The 24,876-nt window shown below is 41.4% G+C and overlaps 2 protein-coding genes across 3 annotated transcripts; both read left to right on the plus strand.

Moving 5' to 3' along the window:
* Positions 1-3,689: 3,689 nt before the first annotated feature.
* On the plus strand, positions 3,690-3,989 carry LOC127695322 (keratin-associated protein 3-2-like). Its single transcript, XM_052197380.1, has one exon. It carries the CDS (start codon positions 3,690-3,692, stop codon positions 3,987-3,989), a length of 300 nt encoding a protein of 99 aa, XP_052053340.1.
* An 8,717-nt stretch (positions 3,990-12,706) lies between these two features.
* Krt40 (keratin 40) lies at positions 12,707-18,976 on the plus strand. Of its 2 annotated transcripts, XM_052195782.1 has the most exons (7): positions 12,707-13,153; positions 14,603-14,685; positions 14,976-15,132; positions 16,120-16,281; positions 16,357-16,482; positions 17,548-17,768; positions 18,877-18,976. In XM_052195782.1, exons 1-7 carry the CDS (start codon positions 12,707-12,709, stop codon positions 18,974-18,976), a joined length of 1,296 nt encoding a protein of 431 aa, XP_052051742.1. The 2 variants fall into 2 exon arrangements, with proteins under 2 accessions (XP_052051742.1, XP_052051743.1); XM_052195783.1 differs by lacking the exons at positions 14,603-14,685; positions 14,976-15,132.
* Positions 18,977-24,876: the final 5,900 nt, after the last annotated feature.

Below are 24,876 nucleotides of genomic sequence, written 5' to 3' on the forward strand. Positions count from 1 at the left end.
TTCTGCATCTCTCCTCAATAAGAATGGTGATCATCATATATTTGTTATTTAATAACTGTTTTGTCTATTAAGATATCTTTAAATCTCATTTATGACTAGAGAAGCATGAAGTCCTACATTCACAATAATAAGTCTTTTATCATAGATACAAAATACATTCTGAATACATGAAAATACATGCCAAGAGATTGGCATCTTTCAGCCATGAAAATCTGATGGCCTACACACCATTTTTTTTCTGTCTCCAGAAAATGTCAGAGTAGCATCCTGCCCTTTGTTATTTGCACTAAGAACATAATCTTTCCTTCCCCATTATGATTTATAATATCAGCAGTTTAAAATATATGTGTCATAAGTCTTTCCAACAGACTGTAAATTCCACAAGGACAGAGATAAAGTTTATTTTGCTTACTGAGCCTGGCATTATTCTTCAATAAATAACTAACTATGTCATTATTTTTTTAATGAATGAGATAGAGCTGACAAAATAGTTTAGTTAGAAAAGTATTTGCCTTGCAAATACAAGGATTTGAATCTGATTGCTAGAATTCACCTGGGTGTTGTGGCACACGCTTGTAATCCCAGTGCTGAAGAGGTGGAGACAGGGGGTCCTTGATGCTCACTAACCAGCCACATGTCCTCCTTGAGCAGTTCCAGACCAGTGAGGGACTCTGTCTCAAAACCAAAAGGTTGAAGCTTGGAGAGACAGCTCAGAAGATAAGTGGACTGCTATTCTTGCAGAGGATCTGCGTTCAGTTCCCAGCACCAACGTGATAGTTCACACACATGACCAACTGTACTTCAAGATGTCAAGGACATCAGATGTCTGATGCCCTCTTCTAGACTCTGTGGGCACAAGACATGTGTATAGTACACATGCATACAGATGGACAAAACACTCATGCACATAAAAATTAAAATAATAAATCTTTTTTAAAAAGAAAGAAAAGGAAAGGAAAGGAAAGGAAAGGAAAGGAAAGGAAAGGAAAGGAAAGGAAAGAAAAGAAAAGAAAAGAAAAGAAAAGAAAAGAAAAGAAAAGAAAAGAAAGGGTAAATGATGTGTAAGGAAAAACAATGGGATTTGTCCTCTGGCCTCCACATGCATGTGCACACATAAAACCAAATACAGGCAAACACTCTCTCTCTCTCTCTCTCTCTCTCTCTCTCTCTCTCTCTCTCTCTCTCACACACACACACACACACACACACACACACACACACACACACACATGAAATATTCATTTTCCCTAAGAAATCCATTATACAATTTAGCAGCTATCAATTCAGTGACAAATCTCTACAGATTCTAGAGTACTACAGACTGTCAAATTCTCTTTCAAAGAAAAATATAGATAGATAGATAGATAGATAGATAGATAGATAGATAGATAGATAGATAGATAGATAGATAGATAGATGGATAGATGGATAGATGGATAGATGGATAGATGGATGGATGGGTGGAAGGGTGGGTGGGTGGATGGATGGATGGATAGACAAACAGACAGACAGACAAACAGATAGACAGATACATAGTTTTTTAACTTAGTGTATATGACACCCATTTTCTCTGCTCTCAGATGTTAACACTTATTTTTATTTTGTTTACTTACTTAACTAGCATTAACTTAGATCAGCACCCGCTGTCTCCTTTAAGGTGTCTCTCTTACATGTGTTCCTCTTCTCCTTCCCCCTTCTGTGACTGTTTCTTTTATCTTTACTTTGCCTTGTGTGATCTGCACATTATTTCAATAATCATGGTGCTCATCTTTGTATACCATGGACTTTAAACTCTTTTCAGCTCACATGAAGCTCACAGTGGCCTTTTAAGTATGAGAATGTATGTGTTACTGCCCTTGCTTTGCAGAGAGGAATTGCAAGACTCCCAAAAGTGAACTGCCTACAATAACAAGGGCGGGTAACCAGTACTCTTTGAACCAATAATACAGTTCCCCTGCCTCCAAAGATGGTCCTCTTGGTTCCATATGCCTGCTTCCCAAGTATACCAACACATCTATCATCACAGACTGATGGACAGGCGGCCTTAGAGTGGGAGGGGAGAAGAGTATGAGGCTTAAAGGCTGCATGAGTCTAAGCTGAGCAGAAATGCTCTAAGCCACAAGCATGACCCTGCCCAGGAACACACCTAGCACTTGCTCTTAAGGACTGAAGTGTATCAGAAGTCTAAACGGTACACTGGAAGGAGACCTGAGTCTTTCTGCAAACAGGACAAGAAATCAAAATCCATCACCCATAAGTTTGCTTTCTATCGTGATCGCCTTTACATGGATTCTAAATTTGTGGTCTCAATTTATTCTTTCAGTTAAGGTTTCGTTTTCATTCTACATAAAGATTAAGGACTCAATTGTGCTGTTCCACATTGAACAGTCAAGGAAACGAAGCAATAGATCAGAATAGGGGCTGATTCGTGACAGGAGGCCAATGGCCAGGGGAGCACAGTGGGAGCACAGTCGGAGCACAGTCGGAGCACAGTGGGAGCACAGTCGGACAGTGGGAGCATGGGTCAGCCTAACTTGCTGTGGGAGAGACACAAAATAAAATGCCATCTTTTGTCTTGCAAATTGGAAAAGACTTTGAAAATGTTTACAAACCAAACACAACTGGAAAAGTACTGGAAGCCAGTAGTGCAATGAATATTAAAGGCTTTGAAATTATTGGACATTTATATTTGTCCCTTTAACTCTATCTGGTAAATAGATATTCTACTTCGGAATAATTAGAAAGACATGCAAAGATTCATGTAGAGAATCTCTATTGCCACCATCATCAAAGAAAGTGGCTGAGATTAATAAAAAGCAAATAATTAATAAAATGAAATTTTAAAGTAACCCAAAAGTTTAGTTACTGACAAATACTAAGAAACATTAAGAATCAGCAACATGAGATAATGAAATATATGAACTTACGCAAGAAGGTACATTATAGAATCTACATAAAATGATTCCAGAAATATAAAAATGGATCATTGCTACAGCCAAAAATAATTCTATCATATTTGTATGTATGTTGTCTAATATCAATAGATATTTCCAGATGATATCTTTATGCTTTTTTACATTTTCAATTTTAATAAATATGTAATATTTTATATAAAAATAATAACTATTTGCAAATAATAATATTTGTCCATATCTCTCATCAAACCACTTTGTGCAGTGTTGAATCTCAAGTGCCTCAATGCTCATAGGCAGCAACTAAGATACAGTTCATCTCTTCAAAAAATGAACAGTTCATCAAGCTGATAGAGAAAGGGGCAAAGAGAACTAAAAGCTGGTTAACAACAGCAGGGAGAGAAGCATTCTGCAGATTACTGTAATGCCCTTGTGGTCCCCTGTAGCCTGGTGGTGATGGTGTAATTGCAGAAGCCTTTTGTGGTACCTCATAAAGCTTGTGTCCTAGTGACAAACAGCAAGTGTAATCAGTTAAGATTTGGCAATGAATTCAAATAAAAGGTAATTAGCAAAATAGGGACTCTTACAGCCATCTAAATGGCAGGCCAATTACAGGATAATGGGGACATGAACATAAACAAGAACCAGGAAAGAAGCCCATTGGTAAGGTCAACGCCCACTGGAGAGGGTATATAAGAATCCCAGAGCAAGAGGAGACATTTGAACCTTAGAAACTTCACCTTTGCAAAGGACTAAAGCCAACCAGACTCCAGCACCATGGCTTGCTGTGTCACCCGCTGCTGCAGTGTCCCCACAGGCCCTGCCACCACCATCTGCTCCTCAGACAAGTCCTGTCGCTGTGGAGTCTGCCTGCCCAGCACCTGCCCACACACCATTTGGCAACTGGAGCCCACCTGCTGTGACAACTGCCCCCCACCCTGCCACATTCCTCAGCCCTGTGTGCCCACCTGCTTCCTGCTCAACTCCTGCCACCCAACCCCAGACCTGCTGACTGTGAACCTCACCACCTATGTGCAGCCAGGCTGTGAGGAGCCCTGTGTCCCAAGTTGCTGCTGACCTGTAACTCTCACGCTGGGCACCAGTCTTTGAAAGAGTCAACCCGGGATCTCTATGCATACATGGCAGAACCTGCAATTAGTTTATTCTGATTTAGAAGTTGGAGCTGAGTGACTTTGTCATAACAACAGCCTCTCCTGCCTCAACAAAAAGAAACCAGAGTCTTTGGTAATGCAGCATTTACCATGTGCACTTCAGACAGTCGATGCTTCAAGATGTCTGAAGATGTTGACTCCTTCATCTTAATGTGTGCCTTTCTTTGGGTGTTTGGGGCTTCTGTTTTCAGTCTTGGGGGGTATCTTTCTGCAAATCAAGGAATTTTCTCATGATCTTCCTAATAAATGTTGTGACTATGGCATAGCACAGATGTCTATAACTTTCATTTATTTCTATGACTTTGTTAAATGTGTTTCTTAACTCCTGATGTCGTTTTAAGGAAAACCTGAGAGCCATGGAAATAGTGTCAGTAAAGCAAGATGTACTGGTTTTGTTGCTCTTGCTATTCTAGGGAAACTATGTTGTCCGGTGTCTTAGTTGGGGTTTCTACTGCCGTGGATAAAACACCATGACCAAAAGCAACTTGGGGAGGAAAGGACTTGTTTGGCTTACACTTCCTATCATAGTCATGATCAAAGAGATCTGGGCAGGAACCTGGAGGCAGAAACTGAAACAGAAGCCATGGAAGAAAGCTGTTTATTGGCTTGCTCCCTGTGGCTTGCTCAGCCTGTTTTCTTATACAATTCAGGACCAACCTCCCAGGGGTGGCCCCACCCACCATAGCTGGTCTCTCCCACATCAATCGCTATTCAAAACACTACCTTACAGACTTGTCTAAGGGCCAGGCTTACAGAGGCATTTATTCAATTAAGATCCTTTCATCTCAAATGCCTCTAGCTTGTGTCAAATTGATTTTCAAAAACACCAACCAGGACACCTGGTGTGCTGGTTTGAACAAGAAATGTTTTCCATGGTGTCTGAGTATGGCCCCACTTGGTGACACTGACTGGGAAGACTATAGAACCTTTAGGAGATAAAGTACATCACTGTGGGCTGCCTTTAAGGTTCTACAGCCTGGCTCCACTTCTGTTCCTCTCTCTCTCAGAGTCTCTCTCTCTCTCTCTCAGAGTCTCTCTCTCTCTCTCTCTCTCTCTCTCTCTCTCTCTCTCTCTCTCTTTCTCTGTGTGTGTCTGTCTCCATCTCTCTATCTCTACCTCTCTGTGTCTCTCTGCCTGTCTCTTTCTGTCCATATCTCTGTCTGTCTCTCTATCTCTCTGTCTCTGTTTCTGTCTCTCTGTCTCTATCTCTCTCTGTCCCTGTCTCTCTCTTTGCTTCCTGACTGCCAAGCTGAACTCATACCCTGACTGCCTTGTCTTCCATATTATGGAGTATATCTCTCTGAAACTGTGAGCCAAAGACAAAAAAAAAAAAAAAAACTTTTGGCCCAAATTTGCTTTCTGTCAATGTATTCTATCACCACACCAGAAAAAATGGAAGAGACCAGTACATAGATGTACATGAAGTTAGATGTCCCTGAATTGTCCACTCAAGCCCCTCCTTACTGCTGAACTAATTGTCATACCCAGGAAATAGAAGCATCCTAGAAAATCATCAATAGATGATCAGCTAAAGAAAAATACATGTAAAAATTGTTCCATATAGTTAATTACTAGGGAGATATAAATCAAACCTCAACATTTACAAAGGGCAGAGTGTCTGAAACTGTTAACTTCTGATAGGACCGACTGGAGAAGACTGACCAGTCAACTTATCCATTATTGATGGCAACATGTGTTATAGGACCCCAATATGGTACGAATATTAAGTGTCCCCCAAACTTAGGTGTTGAAGGTTTGGTCCCCAGTTGATAGCAATGTTGGGAGGCAGTATAAACTTTAGGAAGAATGGCCTAATAGATGAAAGTGGGGTCCTTTATAGAAGCTAGGTCTGGTTCTTCCTCCTAGCCTCATGCTCCTAGAAACAAGACTCAGACTCAAATATATTTATAAAGACCTTGGCCATATAGCTAGGCTCTTCTCTGACTAGCTCATAATTTAAAATAACCCATTTATTCTAACCTACATTTTGCCTCCTAAGTTTGATTCCCAGCACCCAGCTAATGCTCACTCTAGCTTTAGTGTCTCTGACACCCTCTGCTGGCACCTGCTGGCACCTACCCTCATACATACGTATCCACACACAAATAGATACAATATACATAATGAAAATAAAAATATTTAAGAAAGAAATCTCAAAAAAGAAGCTTCTGGACTTTCACCCTCAAAAGAGTTATATTAGTTTCCCATAACTATAGCAAAGAAGCAAAGGGCAGGAAGTGATCTTCACTGCTAAATTACCTCTGTAGTCTCTGATCTTTCTTACAAAAAAAATATAGAAATATATACCTACTCACAGTTCGATAATTTTACCCTTAATATTGAATGACCCAAAAGAAGAGGAAAAAATACATCTACAAAATCATTTGCACATGAATGTTATAAATGTTTTATTTATAATATTCATCCACAGAAGACATTTTTTTAAACTTCATCAGAATGACAAAATACTGATATAACACCAGAAAACTAAAAGATATAATAGTAACTGGATGAAATCAGACATAAAATTATGCACACTATATGACTCCATTCATAAAATTCAAGAATACTGAACAGTAAGTAATTCATGGTCCTTGGAATCACTATATTATCTACCTTTGGAACCAAGAAAAATGGGGGCACAAAATAACATCCCAATGTGATGTCTTGGTCAACATGATGGCTACATAGCTTTGTCAAAACTGCACCTAGCCATTTAGAACATTTTCTTAATAAAGTAATTTGAAGAAAGAAAGTGAACATGTTAATAACTCTGCAATCATTAGGGGCCAAAATGCCCCATTTAGCAGTATTAACTTTTATAAAGTTAAAACACAGGTAAAAAACACAGGTATTATTTTCTCATTTTTATGATGAAGACAAGTAAGGCTCAAAGGGATTATATTCCTAGAAAGAAAATACAGCTAGTGAATAAAATGTTACACCCAATTGTACAAATCTAAATTAATTACATGAAAATGGGACCACAAGGCCAGGATTCTTTGCCAGTTCTCCTTGCCTTCAATATTAATTTTTGTGAAGAATTATCTATCAAAACAGAAGTTCCTATTAAGATAATTAGATTTATCTTTAGCAAACATTTACTAATGACCTCCTATATGCTAAGAACCACAGATAAGACATACTTGTAGGGAACAGATCTGATGCTAAGGTTCTGTTCCCCAAATGGTTCTTGAAGTGAAGAAAGAATGGGCCAATTGCCGGGCGGAAAGGACAGGCAGCACTTCCAGGTCCCTAGAAGGAGAAGCAGTGAGATGCAAGGAAGGAAAACTGGGTTTGCCGTGTTTTGGAGAAATGAGAACTGGGCGACCATGTGAGATCTCAAAACGCAGTGGTCACACAAGCCATAAGCTGCTTCTATAGGCAGGTGGTCAGGGAGTTTAGCAACTGAAGTTTAGGGAAGGTGGGAGAGACAGAGATAAGAAACTGAGGAGGGCATGCATTTCCAGGCAGGAGATAGTAGCACCCAGCAATTGTGCCAAGAAGGCAAGTTAAAAAGGAATAACTCTGTGTGTGTGTGTGTGTGTGTGTGTGTGTGTGTGTGTGTTATCCATGGATTCAAGGGAAGCTGGGCAGGGGCTGATAGCTCTGTCACCTTCCAGGGCTAAAGGTAGATAGCACAAAACTACATACAACACATTCTGTTTTAAGAGACTCTGTCCAAAAAAGAATAATAAAGCAACAAAAGAAAATCACATATAAACTTGGCATCTGAGGGTTTTTTTTTCTTTAAGAATTTCACACAAGGTCTTTTGATGATATTCATGCCCTTACCCAACTCCACCCAGATCTACTCCCACTTTCCAGTTCATCCAACTTTGTGACCTCTTTTTATTGTTTGCTTTTTAAACCAAATCCAGATTGTACTGCCCATATATCCTTATGTATGTCTCCTTCCACTGGAATGTAGTCAACCTACCATGGATAACACGCTTAAAGAAATTCAACTTTCCCAGCAGCTACCAATTGCCAATAGCTGCTCAACTATGGGTGGGACCTTGTGCTCATCTCCCTACTCAGTCTGGTTTGAGCTTGCGTGAGTTGGGCTTGCTGTCACAGCCCCTGTGAGTTCCTCTGTGCTCTGCCCTGCTGTGTCCTGTAAACACTGTTTCCTTGTTGTTTGCCACCTGTGGCTCCTGCAGTCTTTCTGCTACCCTCTCTTCCGCATGTTCCCTGAGCCTTGACGTGAGGAGTCTGATCGAGATGTCTCAACCTGAAGCAGCAGGATGGCATTTTCACTGGGTTTCAGCATGAAAGTTGAGCCATGACATGAAGGGCAGGAGAAACAATATCCATAAGCTGGTACAGTGGATGGGGCTTGGGTTTGTGAAGCAAGTATTAAACCACAAGGTGGTTGTCAGCAGGGGAAGGGAGATCCTGTTTGGCAAGGTAGATGGTTTGGATTGTATCAGTGAAGAATAAAAAGTAAATAAATAAAATCATACTTTTGAAAAACTATTCTGGCAGTAGGAGTCGATGGATGTCCCAAAGTCATAATGGATACCATCCAGGAAACAACCATACTTGCCATCAGGACCTCTCGTGATGCCTGTTTCTCTCTGTTCCCAATGGCCTCTGCTTATGAGAATCATAACCTGCAGATGTGTGCCCTGGCCCCCTCCCATGTACTGAGAGTTCAGCTATCCATTACTCCGCAAAGCAGTACAAGACCAATTTAATCAAGACCAAACAAATAGCCGTGCCCCACAGACACGGTTCTTACCAGCAGCCAAAATTCTTCAGTCGAAACTTACTTTCAAGGCAAAGGGAAATATTCCTTTTTTTATCTGCTGTTAATGTAAAATAATAACGTTATATTATAACACTTTTCAGATGGAATTTTTAAATAGGATCTTGATATGTAGCCCAGAAGATTCTCAAATGCCTGCTCCTCCTGACTCAACCTCCCAAGCTGGAATTCCAGCTATGCATCCCCACAACCTGCTTCATAGTATTACATTTAAATTACTTGGGCCTATGACAGCTGGCTAGTGAAGAAGAACATTTCTCTTCAAAGCAATTGTATGTTAGTTATCAGTTTACTCCTGAGTTGTGGCTTTATTTTAGGTATTACTCTTTTCAAGTGTGTCTTTGAACCCTCAGCCCCACTTCCTTCACAGAGTAGTATCAGTGCACCATGAATCACTCTAGAATATAGAACAAGGATTCAAATAACTTGCTAATAAATCCCAGGATATTATCTTACATATTTCTTCTGATTTCTATTATTTTATTTCCATGACAGATACCTGGGAAGCAATTTTTGGGGGGTAGAAGTTAGGGTTATGGTTACAGTTGTTAGGGTTAGGGTTAGGGTTAGGGTTACAGTTAGGGTAAGGGTTAGGGTTAGGGTTAAGGTGAGGGGTTGTGTTTTGTTTCAGATTATGAACATTTTTTTATTTTATCAGATTAGTGGATTTTTTTTTCCTTTAAAAGTGTCTTAAATGAGCTGGGGAATAATGGCTGAATCAGTAGAGTCTGCTGCACACACAAGCATGAGGCTTTGAGATCAAGCTGAACATGGCAGCACATCTGTAACCCCATTGTTGGGGGCAGAGGGAGAGAAGAATATCCTAGAGTTCACTGGATAGCCAACCTACCCTGCATAGATGAACTTTGAGTCCATGAGAGACTTTGTCTCAGAAGTTAAGGTGGTACATCAGCGAGAGCCTCCTTGCCTAGAGCAGGTTGAAACAAGACACGGGATTGGATTTAAAGCTTTAAAGACTGACGGTATCTCTGGATGTTCTAGTTCTCTAACTATACTGAATGCTGATGATAACTTCTAAAAAGCCCTAAAACCTTTCTTGCTAATTCTGAATGTTAAAAACTACTGGTTTAGGTGATTAACATCTGTAGCCTACTTGGGTGAGGGGTTAAGTAACTACAAAGTTGTTCTATCTCTGCAGGAATTTCAGGGCTCTAACTTTCAGCCTGCTAGTTGAAGTCACAGAAAGAAAAGGGGCACTTTGTAAAGTGATTTTAGCATTTGTTTCTAAGTTGTAAAAAGTGTCCTATGAAATGTCTCTAAGAAAAGGGGGGAAAGGCCTTGTAAGAAAAGGGGACTAAGGGGGCTAAGGAAAAGGGGACAAGAGGGATGTTCTTCTCATTGTCTTCAGCACGTATACATCTTTCAGAGTTCATGATCACATGGTAAAATGTTCATCACAAGTTTACACATAAATTCAAATCATAAATCAAATAAGTTTACAACAGAGACTGTTTTCATGCATATCCGTTAGGAGTAACTATCTGACTAAACATCTGTCACAGCTCTACAGGTTCATGGAAAGTTAAAATCTATAGCTAAGTTATTAGTGAAGTTTTATATAAATGAACCCAGTCAATATTTTATCTTCTGTCCTAGCACCTATAATAAATCATTAGTTCCATTTTTATGACCTTTAGTTAGTGGTTTTACAACTTTTTTGAATGTGCTGAGTAGGTGTCTGCTTGGTATCTCAGAAGCAATTAACTCATGACACTAAAGACTGGCAGAGTTCTCAATGAAGTTTTGATTATCAGAGAGACCTAAAAGTAGCTCTACTACAAAAAAGCTTAATAAATATTAATATAATTTTAGGAATTCTTATAGGATCATCATAAAGAATTGAGAAAACATCTATTTGTCTATATAGCTCAATACAAGACAGTATATATTTGTATTCTGCAGATATCTGCTCATAAGGGCTGGCTAATATCTATTATTATTATTATTAAATAATGTATATTTAATAATAACAGGAAAAGCATAATAATAGCAGGAATCTTTCCTGAAATTAATTTCTCCTAGGTCTTGCTTACTGGAGCTCCATCATAGATTTTAATCCAAGGTGGACCCATCTTAGGAAGATCACCTGCTGCTAATTTTTAGCTTCTCCTATGTTGGCTCCTGACAACACAAGCCTTTTATCATACCATTCCAGAGGATGATTCAGGTGCATCAATATGAGTCAGAGTCCAGCCTGGTCTACACAGTGAGTTCCAGGTCAGCCAGGGCTATGTAGAGAAATAATATCTCAAAAATAATAAGAAGAAGATAAAGAACAATTTAAGACACTCAAAATTAATATTTAGCTTCCACATACACACATATATGAACATGCATACACACACACACACACAGGTTGGGCTCTTACTGATGCTGAAAGCAATTTTCTCTGTGTAACTTTGAAAGTGAAATTAAAACTACAATTAAAGTCAGACAACATGAAATTCCAGTTTATAGTAGAGGTGAAATTCCTAGAACCCATACAAAGAAGTTCTCTCTCAAATGCCTGTCTATGTAGTTCTGTACCAGAGGTTTTACTCAGTGGAACTGTTCGTTGAAATAGACATCACAGAATTATATTCCCCAGGTCCCAATATTTTTAATTTTCATGAAATTGAGATGTTCCTAAATAAACAAAAGGAGACAGACTCTATATAACCATAAGTAAGATTTTTGCAGCTTCCTTGGCTATATTCCCAAGTAGAATGGGTGAGATTTCCCAAGGAACTGAAACATTACAGCCAAACCCTCATTGCAATTTCTATTTCTGCTCTCCTTAATATAGGTAAGGACTGGGGTTATAGGTTGGGGTAAATAGTTTATATACCATGAATAATATCTTATGATTGATCAAAGATCAATCCAAAAGAAGGAAGGAAGGAAGGAAGGAAGGAAGGAAGGAAGGAAGGAAGGAAGGAAGAAAAAAGAAAGGAAGACTGCTTTTTTAAAGTAACATAATGCATTTAAAACATAAATATGAGAGAGCAAAGTTTACATATCTGACTGTCCACTCAGAGCATACATATCCAATCCCACCAACTAAACAGGGTTAGGCATGCTTAGTGTTTGGCTACAGACTGCAAATTCTGGATGACCAAAGATCACAATTCAGATCTTTTGATAACCAGTTCATATTTTGGCTCAACTATTCTCATCAGTCTATAAAATGAATACACACACTTTACATTCAAGTAAAAACATAAAAAAAAGCATAAACCTTTTCCTTTGCTATGTAAGTATATGCTTCAAGCACACGCACGCGTGCGCGCACACACACACACATATGCAAAGCACTTCGAGATTGCTAACCACAATGACCATTTTCACAGCAGTTGGTAGCACAAACAAATACATGCAATTTAATAAGCTGTGTGGTCCATTTGTAAAGTAGACCAGAACAATTTTCAAAATAAAAACCCAATGGGAATATTATTTTCTGTATCTTTAATGAGCTCTACCTATAATTACTGATGGCTCAATTTTTCTCTTTGGTTCTGTATTCGTTCAAAAGGATAATGCTTCCTATGGCCATTTGCTGAAATAAGAATTTTTATCCAAGCAGCGTATGGAAATGGCGTTAGTCCTGATTTAGTAACCTGAAGTTATCCTCCTTTTACGAGGCATAAAACTGCCTCCATAAATAATCAACACTAATGAGATGTTTGTAGGAAAACTGGCACCTGTAGCACTAGAGAAAACATCGGTGTGTCCCGTAAACACCTATTTGAAGGGAGATATAAAAGTCTCAGGAGGCCAAAAGTCCTAGACCTTTGGAGAGTAGGCGAGACCTAAGCTCTACTGTATCCAATCTGTTCGTTCCTTCTCAGAAGATGGCTTCCGATGGCTCCCCTAGCTGCTGCTCTTCTGAAGCCTGTGCAGGGGCATCGGGCTGTGCAACTGCCTCATTCTGCCCCACCAACACAACTTGCCTCCCCAGCACCTGTGCCGCATCCAGATGTCAAACGCCGAGCTTCCTCTGCAGGGCTCACCTCCCAGCCGGTTGCCTCTCACCGTGCTACTTGGCTAGCGGTTGTAATAGTCCTTGCCTGGTAGGGAGCTGTGCATGGTGTGAGGAAGGGACGTTCAACAGTAATGAGAAGGAGACCATGCAGTTCCTGAATGATAGACTGGCCAGCTATCTGGAGAGGGTGAGAAGCCTGGAAGAGAACAACGCAGAGCTGGAATGCAGGATCCGAGAGCAGTGTGAGCCCGATGCCCCGATGGTCTGCCCCGATTATCAGCAGTACTTCGACACCATTGAAGAGCTCCAACAAAAGGTTGGGTGTCTCACTGCCTAAATGTCCTGTTTCCTGTTTCTGATTTCTCTCGTAGCTATACTGCGACAGGTTGCTTTGTAAGGGTAAAACAAAGGAAAGAGGGATTCCCAGAGCTAGGTCAAATAATCAGTCCCATTCTCCCTGAATTATTGGGTGACTGTAGAAATGTCACCTTGCTATAGACTGTCTACAGAGTGAGGGAAATGGAATTATATCTTCTAAAATCTGTTCTGCATGTATCATTGCATACTTATATTCTTTATCAAGCAGATATTGAATGCCACCCATTTGAGTTCACCTGGTAATCGTTCTCTATGTGTGTGTATGTGCGCACACATGTGGGGTTTGTGGGCGACATGGTGTATGATCATGGAGGGAGGGAATGCAGGCCTGAGTGTGTGTGAGGAGGAGGCCTGGGATCAGTGGTGTTTTCCACTCCTTGCCTTGCTTTTGAGACAGAGTCTCTCCTCGGAGCTGGAACTCACTGATTTGGCTGCAGTCCCTGAAGACTGACCAGGGAGCCCCAGGGATCTTACTGTTTCCACCTCCCTGTGGGGGTTGGGGAGGAGGGGGTGGGGGGCAGTGTTTAACAGACACTGCTTGCTATAACTTATCTTTTTTATGTGAGTTCTGTGGGATTGAACCCAGGTCCTCCTACTAGTATTTCAAACCCTTCACCAACAAAGCCATTTCTTCTTTATAAATGTTTTAATATCTAGACCACAAACATGCAATTCTAATAAACACTAGCTATTCAGGAAACTTTGACAGAGCTCAACAGCCAGTGATCATGGTAAAATGCCCTACATCACTTAGGAAGGAAACGCTGAGCCACAGAGATGGCTCAGCAGTGGTTAACAGCACTGTACCTTAGGAGCACCTGAGTTCAGATCCTAACACCCATGTATGGCAGCTCACAACTGCCTAAAACTTCATCTCCCAAGGACCCAACACCCTCTTCTCACTGCACAAATCTACACTCTTATCAACACACATACACACATACATACACTAACACACATATATTCATATGCAACTACACATACACTCATATATACACACTCACATGTACTCACACATACACACACTCCACACACATCCACATGCACATGACAGACACATACACTCTCACATATACACTCTCACATATGCACACAGACACACTCACACACATGCTCACATGCACATATACATATACATCTGCACATAATAAGAAAAACAAGATAAAATCTTTCATTTTAGGAAGTGAACCTCTTTTATTTCTGTATTTTGTTTCTAAATTGGCACTGATTTTTTTTTCTTCATGTAGTGGTATAGTTAATAGGAAACATGAATTCAAAGAGATGTTATGTTAACTTGGAAAGACTTCTGTGAACTAATGAATGGTATGGCTATTAAAATAGGGTTTCTTCTAAAGAGCTGCTCATTAAATGATGACTTACCTCTTAGATACTGTGCACAAAGGCAGAGAATTCTAGACTTGCCGTACAGGTGGACAACTGCAAACTGGCTGCCGATGATTTTAGGTCAAAGTAAGTCCAATTATGTTTATTTTTTTAAGCCACGCTGTATTTTCTGTGTCCAATTTACATGCTAAATTTTAATTAGAAAATAATAACTAATAATTAATGGATCCCAATGTGAGAAAAAATATTCTCTGCATAATATATTTTTATAACTGAGAATGCATGAACCTTTAACTCACCTTCATTTGGAATGCAAGGGAAGTGGAGGCACATGGCTCCCTGGAGGACTTGTGTCATCTGCCCCCAGCACTTATATCCAATTAAGCCACTCCCCTCCCTTTCTCCTGCTCTGAAAGGTACGAGAGCGAACTGTCCCTGCGCCAGCTAGTGGAGAATGACATCAGTGGCCTTCGTGGGATCCTGGGTGAACTAACCCTCTGCAAATCAGATCTGGAGGCCCACGTGGAGTCTCTGAAAGATGATCTGCTTTGCCTTAAGAAAGGCCACGAAGAGGTGAGTGAAGTGGCCGTTGGGCCAAAGACTCTAGGAAGAGTTCTGCTGAGAGATCTCATGTGTATAAACTGAACAGACACTGCCGGAACTGGAACAAACCTAGAGACTTCTCACTGCGTAGCATGATGGCCCCAGTGTCTCTCAAGGTAGCCATGATGTACAGCATGTATCATTATGTAACATAACCCACGACAGTGCCAGGGAGCCGAGGTCACTCTTTTTCCTGTCATTGCTTGGGCAGAGAAGTAACTTGACTCATGGTTTTCTCCATAAGTTCTGTTGTACAACAAGAAAGTTGAGCTGATTAAATAGGCTGTGTATCTCCTTCCAAAAAAGTGATAAATAATCATGTAATACTTGAAATCATGTTTTTAGGTATTGTGAATTTATAATATTGTTTCTGTCATAAACTATTAAGAATGAAAAGGAGAGTGACGTAACAAAGTGAAACAAAATTTGCTCTTTGAATATTTTGATGGTAACAATAGGTAGTCATCATGGATACCTGAGCATGTGCAATCAATTTTACAGATTTATTATGTGGGTAGTAACTCTTCCCTGTCTCACAATAACCCCCGGGGAAGGGTACAATATTACACCCATTTTGCAGATGAAGAAGCTGAGACATTTAAACCTAGGAGAAAGAGGGGATAGGAAGATGACTCAGCAATTAAGAGTGCTGATTGCGCTTCCAGAGGATCCAGGTTCAGTTTCCTGTACCCATCTCAGGGAGCTCACAACTGCCCAGAACTCCAACTCCATGTGGCATACAGACATACATAAATGTAAATTTTAAAAATCTTTCTTAAACAGAAGTAATAAAAAGAGATTTAGCCAAGAGACTCTGAGCCAAAATCCTAGACTTTTACCCAATGTGCCAAAAATCAAAATTTTTCTCATCACATTAACATTACATACACACACACACACACACACACACACACACACACACCACCTTGACATTCTTTACTCCATTTCCACACTCAGGAGGTCAACCTGCTCCGTGAGCAGCTTGGAGATCGGCTCAGCGTGGAGCTGGACACTGCCCCCACTGTGGACCTCAACAAGGTCCTGGATGAGATGAGATGTCAGTATGAGAGGGTGCTGGCCAACAACCGCAGGGATGCGGAGGAGTGGTTCGCTGCTCAGGTCAGAACCCCCGGGAAAGGGCAGGCTTTGGGCAGGCCGCCTTGCCTGAGTTCCCTAACAAGGCCTTTGTTTCAGACAGAAGAGCTGAACCAGCAGCAGATGTCCAGTGCGGAGCAGCTGCAGGGCTGCCAGACTGAGATGCTGGAGCTGAAACGCAAGGCCAACACTCTGGAAATTGAGCTCCAGGCGCAGCAAACCCTGGTGCGTGGGATGAACAGTGCCAGCCTCTGTCAGCAGCAGCCCAGAGATGCTATGCTCTTTGACAGAAGTCCAGGGAGGTACTCACAGTTCAGCAGCAGGTCTGGGCATCCAATTAGCCTAGTTGGTATTTCCCTCCCTTTCTTCACATACATTACTTGTCCATAATGGAAGCAGAGTGGCAGATCAACAGCCTTTGTGGTCTCACCAGTGTACCTCCCTGGTCCTCCTGAGCCTGAGCATGTCCTCCAACACCATCCGCTAGAGGCGAGAAAAGTCTCAGAACACAGTGGGACAGGGAGAGCTGAGCCTAAGGCCCTTAAGCTTAGCAACAGACTTTCATTTCCTTTAATCTATGAACAGTTTTCCAGTTTCACCACAGTGTCTAAAACAAAAGACACTTAAGTTTCAAGTGTTCATACTACGGCTAAGATCTGCACATCACCACAGCCCTCCTTACCCACACAACAAGAACACCATGCAGTGAAAGTCACCTATACCAGGTCCTGTCAGGCACTGTGGTACATGTTGGGCTGCGTCCAAGGAGAAGCCCAATGTCCAAGGAGCAGCCCAACATGTACCTGAGCATTCATCCAGGAGAGGCCTGGTGTAATCTGTGGCAGACATCTTCACTAGCCTGGCTGAACAGGTGGAGGAAGGCTAGGGTCAAAGGACGGAAGTGCCAGGATGTTCTCAGTAGAAACGGAATCCTCCTGCTGCTTGATCGTCTCTCGTTGTACTGACACTGCTCAGATGCTCAGGTTCAAGAGTTTCTTCCCAAATGGTGACAACCCTCCTTGAGCTACTCAAAGAAGTCCTGGGTGACCATTGTTATAATGATAGAGATGACAAAGCCTTGAGCTGCTTCCAGGTGTCAGATGCTCCCCATGTGTCAGTTTGTCTCACCTTCCCAGTCTCCCCATGACATAGGTACTTTGCATTCTCCATTGACTATAGACTAAAACAGGCTCAGAGAGACTAAGTAACTTGCCCCGAGGTCTCGGAGCTGGAAAGGGGTACATCAAGGCTCTGTCATAGGGTCCTTCTGAGAAGGTCTTCCTCTTGCAGACAGAGTCTCTGGAGTGTACTGTGGCAGAAACCGAGGCCCAGTACAGCACACAACTGGCCCAAATGCAGTGCCTAATTGACAGTGTGGAGCACCAGCTGGCTGAGATCCGCTGTGACCTGGAGCGTCAGAACCAGGAGTACCAGGTACTGCTGGACACCAAGGCCCGGCTGGAGTGTGAGATCAACACGTACCGGGGCCTGCTGGAGAAGGAGGACTGCAGGCAAGTTACACAGACTCTAGAGTCCCCAAGGAGAATCCTGTTTCCTCAAGGCTGACCAAGGTCAACTCCATAAGGGGGTGTGGGGGGAGTCTTCCTTTTCAAATAGTGAAGGAAAGGCTAGGTGGCTCAGTGGGTGTTTTAGTGACGTCTTTGTTTCTGTGAATATGATCAAAGACAACATGAGGAAGAGAGTTTATTTTGACTTACAGCTATCAATGGGCAAGAGTGTGTCATAGCTGTGCAGCATAGCAGCAAGCCGCAGGCCTGACAGCAGGAAGTTTAGAGATAACAGGAAGTTTCCAACTGCAACATGAAGCAGGAAGAGTGAACTGAAAGCCCACCTCCAGTGAAGTACTTCCTCCAGCAAGGCTGCACCACCGCCCCAGACATTTCTCCAACCAGGAACTAAATGTTCAAATACCTGAACCTAAGGAGGGACATTTCTCATTCAAACTACCACAGTGGGGGTAAAGATACTTACTGCAGAGCCTTAGGACCTGAAATCAATCCCTGGAACCTACTTGGGGGAAGAAAAGACTCTATAGGGTCTCCTCTAACATATGTGATATATATGTGTGTGTCACATGTGTCATGTATGTGTCAAATATGTGTCACATGTGTGTCGTGTATGTGTCACATATGTGTCATGTGTGTCACATGTGTCATGTATGTGTCACATATGTGTCACATATATATACGTATATACACATATACACACACAGTATAAAAAGAAAAATTTTAAGTGAATAGCTGAGACTTAGTTATAAAAAAGTTCTAAAATATATCGAATAAAAAAAATCAAAAAAAAAAGTTCTAAAATATCCTCAAATTCTGAAACAGAATGGTTTTCATAGATCACATTTCCACATAAGGGAAATCGGGAGCATACTCAAGATAACATTTCACAAGCTAAAAAGGAGTTAGTTGTTCAGCAATGTCTGCTACAGTGAACTAAAGCTGGGGCTGTTCTGGGGCCGGAGTTGGAACAGGCTAGAGTCAAAGGCAAAGCCTCTACTGAGGACAATTTGTAAGGCAATTTCTAATGTTTCTGAGATGTCATGCTACCCACATTCTCTTCCTAAACTTAGTCTGGATTGGTTTCCCCCAGACTCCCCTGCAATCCAGGCTCCACAGCGTCAATATCAAACAGCACGTGTGAGCCGTGTTCAGCCTATGTGATTTGCACAGTTGAAAACTGCTGTGCATGACAAATCTCCAGCACAGCGGGTGGAAATCAAAACTGCTCAAGAAAGAAGTGGAGGCCTGACCCAGGCTACACCCAATCTGGAAACACAACACAGACCTGTCCTGGAGTTGGGACTTCAACCAGGCTCCACCCAGTGCAGAAACAGAGATCTACTGGGATTTCAGATCCTGAAAATCTGCACGAAGCATCCTGGGTCTGTTGACTGTGGCTTCTGCCTTAAGCTTGTTTTTGGTATTCTGGAAGCCCATAAAGTATTCTTGCTAATCTTCAAAAAAATCTTGTTTCACTTCCTTAGGGTGGTAAATACAGTTTAGTGGCCAATGGCCTTGGCTGTAACGGCCATTTAATGGAAGAGAAATTGTCTAAACCCATGATTGCAGTTTGAATTTGCCTAAACCCAGTCTGAAAATATCTTTATTCCTCAGATTAAACAGTCCATAAGAAAACTAAACTTTTTAGTTGGATATCTAAAAAGATGTACGTGTGTATCTTTCTCAGAAATAAAATAACATGTACTTTATTTTTAATTCTAAATGAACAAGGTTCTCCAATTTTTAACTTTTGCTTATTAAAGGAAAACATACAGTACCAGCCCACACATGGCCAATATTTAGAAGGGACTTCTCATTTTCATTCTTATAATTGACTTTCTGCATAGAGATAATTGTACTTAACAATTTATACAGTTACATAATTTTTTCACTTATGTTACCTAAGCACTTTAATCCCAACTTAAAAGAAAACATTTTCTGTGTTCATCATTTTAGTGGTTGCATTAGTTAATATATCATAAAGTATACCTAGGTTGTAAAATAATTTTTCTCATACAGATGCCATCATTTGCAGCTGTAATTTTAGCACTCAGAAGAAAAAAGCAGCAAGAATACTTTAAGTTCAAGACCAAGTTTGTATAGTAAAAACCTGAATCTGGTGTCCACCGTGGGCTTCCAGGCTATACAGCAAGGTGTTCATAGTGGGATTCAAGGTTATAGACTGCGGTTTAATAAAGAGAGGGAGGAAGAGAAGGGAACTTATAAAAAGATCAAATACATATACATGTCTTTATACTTCCTAACAAAAACCCCCAGAATTCTTTTAATAAATTAACTTACTATATTAATGTAATAATTATTTTAATATAATTACTATATTAATTTTTGAGCATTTCATACACATGTTTTGATATATGTCACCCTAACTCCGCACAGACCCTTCCCACCTTGATGTTTTCTATTTTGTAATCCACTTAATCCAATTTATATTGTCCATATATTCTTGAGCATGGGGCCATCTACTGGAGCACAGTCTACCTACCAAAAGCCTAAAAGGAAAATGTCTCTGCCTCCTGAATAAGCCATTAATTGTCCATAGCTGCTCAGCTGTGGGCGGTGGCCTGTGAGTCTCCCCTCACCCAACAATGAAATGTTGACTGGTGTGATCTTGTGTGGCATCTGAAACTGATTCCGTTCTCAAGTACATCAGTCCTTTTGTGCTCAGAAAACACTGTCTGCTCCTGGACCTCTGGCCCTTGCAATCTTTCTGCCCTCTCCCATAATTCCTGAGTCTGGGGGCAAATGCATATTGTAGACATCTTATTTGTAGATAAGAATACCTCTGAGATGTAGCCTCTGGACTTTGACAAGGTGTGTGTTTCTCAGTTAGCCTCTACATATACCACACAAAGAAACTTCTCTGATGAGGTCTGATAGCCGTACTTGTCAATGCGTATACAAATATGAATCAAGGGGGTGGCTTAATACTAGATCTACTCAGCAAAATGACATCAGTAGCTATTCAAACTAGCCAGCAAGGGTAGAGCTTCTGGTCAGTACCAACATGATTTGTCTGTGACCTGAGAGCAGTGTCTAATGTCTTTGGCAATAGAATCTTTTTATTTTATTTTATTTTATTTTATTTATGTACTTTATAAATGTGTGATTGTTCTGTCTGTATGCCTGCATGCCAGAAGAGAGCATCAGATCCCATTATAGATGGTTGTGCACCATCATGTGGGAGATAGGAATTGAACTCAGGACCTCTGGGAAAACAACCAGTGCTCTTAACCTCTGAGCCATCTCTATAGTCTGGTAATAGAATCTTATCATCAAGTTTCAAGGAAATACTGGGAGTTGACATGAAACAAATGTAATATGCTAAAAAGCAGAGGAAGCCAGGAATAGCTGAAGATTAAAGTGTCGATGAATGGCATTGTGGTGGGACCCTTGGATTTCTTTTTCTCCTCTTATATCCCAAAGCAGGAGCTGAGGAGATCAATGTCCCTGTAGCATCAATAAGCACAAACCAGAAAAAGATGTCTCAGGGAAAAACTTGGTCTCTCTAGATAAAGAACCAGAAAGGAGACCACCTAGAAAGACAGAAAACCTTTAGACACTAGCCACTCAACCCAAGCAAATGCCATTGGGGTAAAAGATCATTTTGTCTGTCACCATGCCCACCAGGACAGGCCTTCCCATCTTTCCAGGCTATAAACTCCCCCCTGGGAGTCAAGTCAGAGAAGGCTGAGGAGGGAGACCCAGGACTTTCATTTCCACTGGGTAATACTGAGGCCTCCCCCTAATGCAGTAAAGACTATGGAGTGAGTTTGGACTTAAGACCTTATTCTAGCTATGAGAAATCCTCTTCCAGGTTGGTATCCAAGGAAGCCTAGAGGAAAACAATAACAATGGCACACAGAAAAGGAGTAGCAACACAACACCACACACCTAGCCAAGTAGTACCCAGGGAAGGAACCAAAGCTCAGCCTTCCGGCACTAAGAAAGAGACCTCCCTTCAGGTGTTAAAATAGGAAGTGGAGTACCTGAGCCTCCACTCTTCTTTGGCAGCATGAGGTAGCATCTCCCTTCCCTTCCCAAATAATGTCAGGGAAACCTGTTTGAACCAGATTGGAATGACAGCCAGAGTCTCAGAATATAATATCCCAATGTTCCAGTGTCTATCAGAACTCACTTGTCCTTTCAGAAGCCAGAAAAACATCAAGTCTAATGAAAAAGTGCAAACAATAGATTCCAAGGCGCCCATGGGGATGCTCCAATAAGCTGGTGAGGGAGTCAAAGGAAGCTGTGGTAGAAAAGCTTTCGTGATCATAATCTAATTAGCTCCTTCAACAAATGAGGAACACGGGGATGCCTCGGTAGAGAAGACAGCACAAAGAGCCCAGGGAAAATTTCAGAACTGAAAAACCACCACAAACCCAAAATGTGAGTATCAGTGGATAGACTCAGTCACAGACCTTGGTGTGGTGAAGTGCTATCCATAATCACAGAGCAGAAAAATGTCACCCAGCCTGAACAACAAACAGAAAATAATCCAGAAGCCCTGGAGCATTCTGGGAAACTTTGGGACTGTTGTGTTTTTTTTTTTTTAAAGAAGATAAAGATGCCAGGGATATGTTATGGTGCATGGGGCAGGGTGGTCGGTACCTCTGTGGGCCCATGCAGAGGCATTCTTTCCCCCTGAGGGGCCAGCAATAGTTTACTTAGGGCATGAGGAGGGGAGTTGAGGAGAGTAATAGAGACAGAGGAAGGCAGAGAGAGAGAGAGAGAGAGAGAGAGAGAGAGAAGAGGAAGAGGAAGAAGAAGAGAAGAAGAAGAAGAAGAAGAAGAAGAAGAAGAAGAAGAAGAAGAAGAAGAAGAAGAAGAAGAAGAAGAAGAAGAAGAAGAAGAAGAAGAAGAAGAAGAATAGAGGCTAGCCATGATCACTTGAAGAGAGAGAGGAGGGAGGGAAATGGGGAGAGAAGGGAAGAAGGGACAGAGGGGGAAGAGGGGAAGAGAGCAAAAGAGAGGAAAAGAGAGGGGAGGGGGCAAGCAGCCCCTTTATAGTGAGTCAGGCATACCTGGCTGTTGCTAGGTAACTGTGGGGCAGAGCCTAGAGGAAATGCTACAGGAACCCTATCAGAAGCTCTAAGCTTCATATCCTGGAGAAGATGGAAAGTGCTTAGCTAAGTGTATTTAAAAAAATAAAAGTTTAAATTTTCAACGTCTTACAAAGGTCAACCTGAAAGATTCAAGAAGACAAACCGACATCCAAAAGGTTAAATTTAGAAATTAGAAATCAGAATCCACACAGGAGATGTGTGTGTGTGTGTGTGTGTGTGTGTGTGTGTGTGTGTGTGTACATATATAGAGATATAGATAAATAGATAATGATGAGAGACCTCTGAAAACCAAAGAACAAACATTAAAATGAGAGAATCTAGAGAGAATAAAACTTTACCTATTGAAGAAAAACTGTTTAAACAGCAATAAGTTTGACACCACAAACCACTGGGCTTGTCATGGAGACAAATACCTGAGAGGTACAGCTTAAGATAAGAAAGATTAATTCCTGATCCCAGGTGCAGAGTTTTCAGGCCATGGTCAATGAGTCCATTGCTTTGGGCCAGTAAGGCAGAATCCCATATCAAAATAAGTATGCAGCAGAGACTGGTCAACTCACCGGGACCAGGAAGTGGAGAGACAGACAAACAGGAGATGCCAAGGACAAGATACTTTTCAGAGGCACAGCACCACCAGGGACTTCCTGTAACCAGACCTTACCTGCCTCTTCAAACTTGCCCTACTTCTGAAAATCTTGAGACCACATGGGGCCAAGCCTTCATCATCTTCCAAAGGTCAAACTGGGGACACTGCTATCCAAACCACTACAACCATGAAGACCAGTAGGAAGTGACAACTTTCAAATGCTAAAAGAAATGATCGACACATATGCATTTCTTATGTTTATGAGCTTCTTTAAAAAAAAAAAACTGTAGAAAGAGCTCCTCCTGACCCTGTAGCAATTGGGATTCTTGTCTGGAATCTTTTTTTTCCAGCCCCACTCGCTCAGGCCATGTTTATTTCATATATGTAGGTACACTGTCTTCAGACACAGCAGAAGACAGCATCGGATGTCCATTACAGATGGTTGTGAGCCACCATGTGGGTGCTGGGAATCGAACTCAGGACCTCTGGAAGAACAGTCCGTGTTCTTAACCGCTGAGCCATCTCTCCAGCCCATTTATGTGCTTCTTCACTCACTCCCAAGATGACCACTTTGGCAGCTGCCCATGTAGCACAGTTGACAAAGCACTTGCCTTGCATGCTCAGAGCTCTGGATTTGATGACAGTGCTGGGCGTGGTGGTGCAAGCCCATAATCCTGGCACTCTGTAGGTGGACAAAAAAGGGATCAGGAGTTCACATCAACCATAACTACACAGCGAGAATGAGGTCAGCCTGCTATATATCCCCTTCTAGCTCAAAAACAACAAAATTTACTTTAGGTGTACAAATTAGGATCTCATTGGGACATTTTCACTCATACATACAATATACTTTGATCACATTTGACACCTCTACTCACCCTTAAGCCCCTCCTCCCACATCCCTCTCCTCATCCCTGATGGCTCTCCTTCTAGTTCCATGTACACTTACTTCTAGGTTTCATCTATATGAGAAAAGCATGAGTACCCCCAACACACACACACACACACACACACACACACACACCTGAGTCTGGCTTATTTGACTTAATACGACAATCTCTAAGTCCACCTGGTGTCCTGCAAATGACAAGAACATCGCACACAACCAAAATGACCCAGTGTTTGGACGTAAATTTCCTGATTTTGCATCTGTAGTCTAGTTAAAGCAGATGTAAGAACCAGGGGGAAACAGGGCTCTCAGATCCCTGGTATGCATGTCGGGGTGGGAGGGGTCTTTCTGGGTCTGGCTTACCGCTCTCAGGTTGATATATTCTAGTTCCATCCATTTACCTGCAAATTTTTTGATGTCGTTTTTAATGGCTGAGTAGTATTCCACTGTGTAAATGTACCACATTTTCTTTATTTATTCTTTGGTTGAGGGACATCTAGGTTGTTTCCAGTTTCTGGCTATTAAGAATAG

The sequence above is a fragment of the Apodemus sylvaticus genome, chromosome 10, assembly GCF_947179515.1.
Source record: "Apodemus sylvaticus chromosome 10, mApoSyl1.1, whole genome shotgun sequence".
Taxonomy (NCBI): Eukaryota; Metazoa; Chordata; class Mammalia; order Rodentia; family Muridae; genus Apodemus; species Apodemus sylvaticus.

What these genes read in the sequence shown, in the direction of transcription:
- LOC127695322 (XM_052197380.1), top strand. Translation starts at nt 3,690, where the DNA reads ATGGCTTGCTGTGTCACCCGCTGCTGCAGTGTCCCCACAGGCCCTGCC.
- Krt40 (XM_052195782.1), top strand. Translation starts at nt 12,707, where the DNA reads ATGGCTTCCGATGGCTCCCCTAGCTGCTGCTCTTCTGAAGCCTGTGCA. An exon ending in TTAAGAAAGGCCACGAAGAG is followed by an intron (nt 15,133 to 16,119) that starts GTGAGTGAAGTG and finishes TTCCACACTCAG; the next exon opens with GAGGTCAACCTGCTCCGTGA. An exon ending in AGGAGTGGTTCGCTGCTCAG is followed by an intron (nt 16,282 to 16,356) that starts GTCAGAACCCCC and finishes CCTTTGTTTCAG; the next exon opens with ACAGAAGAGCTGAACCAGCA.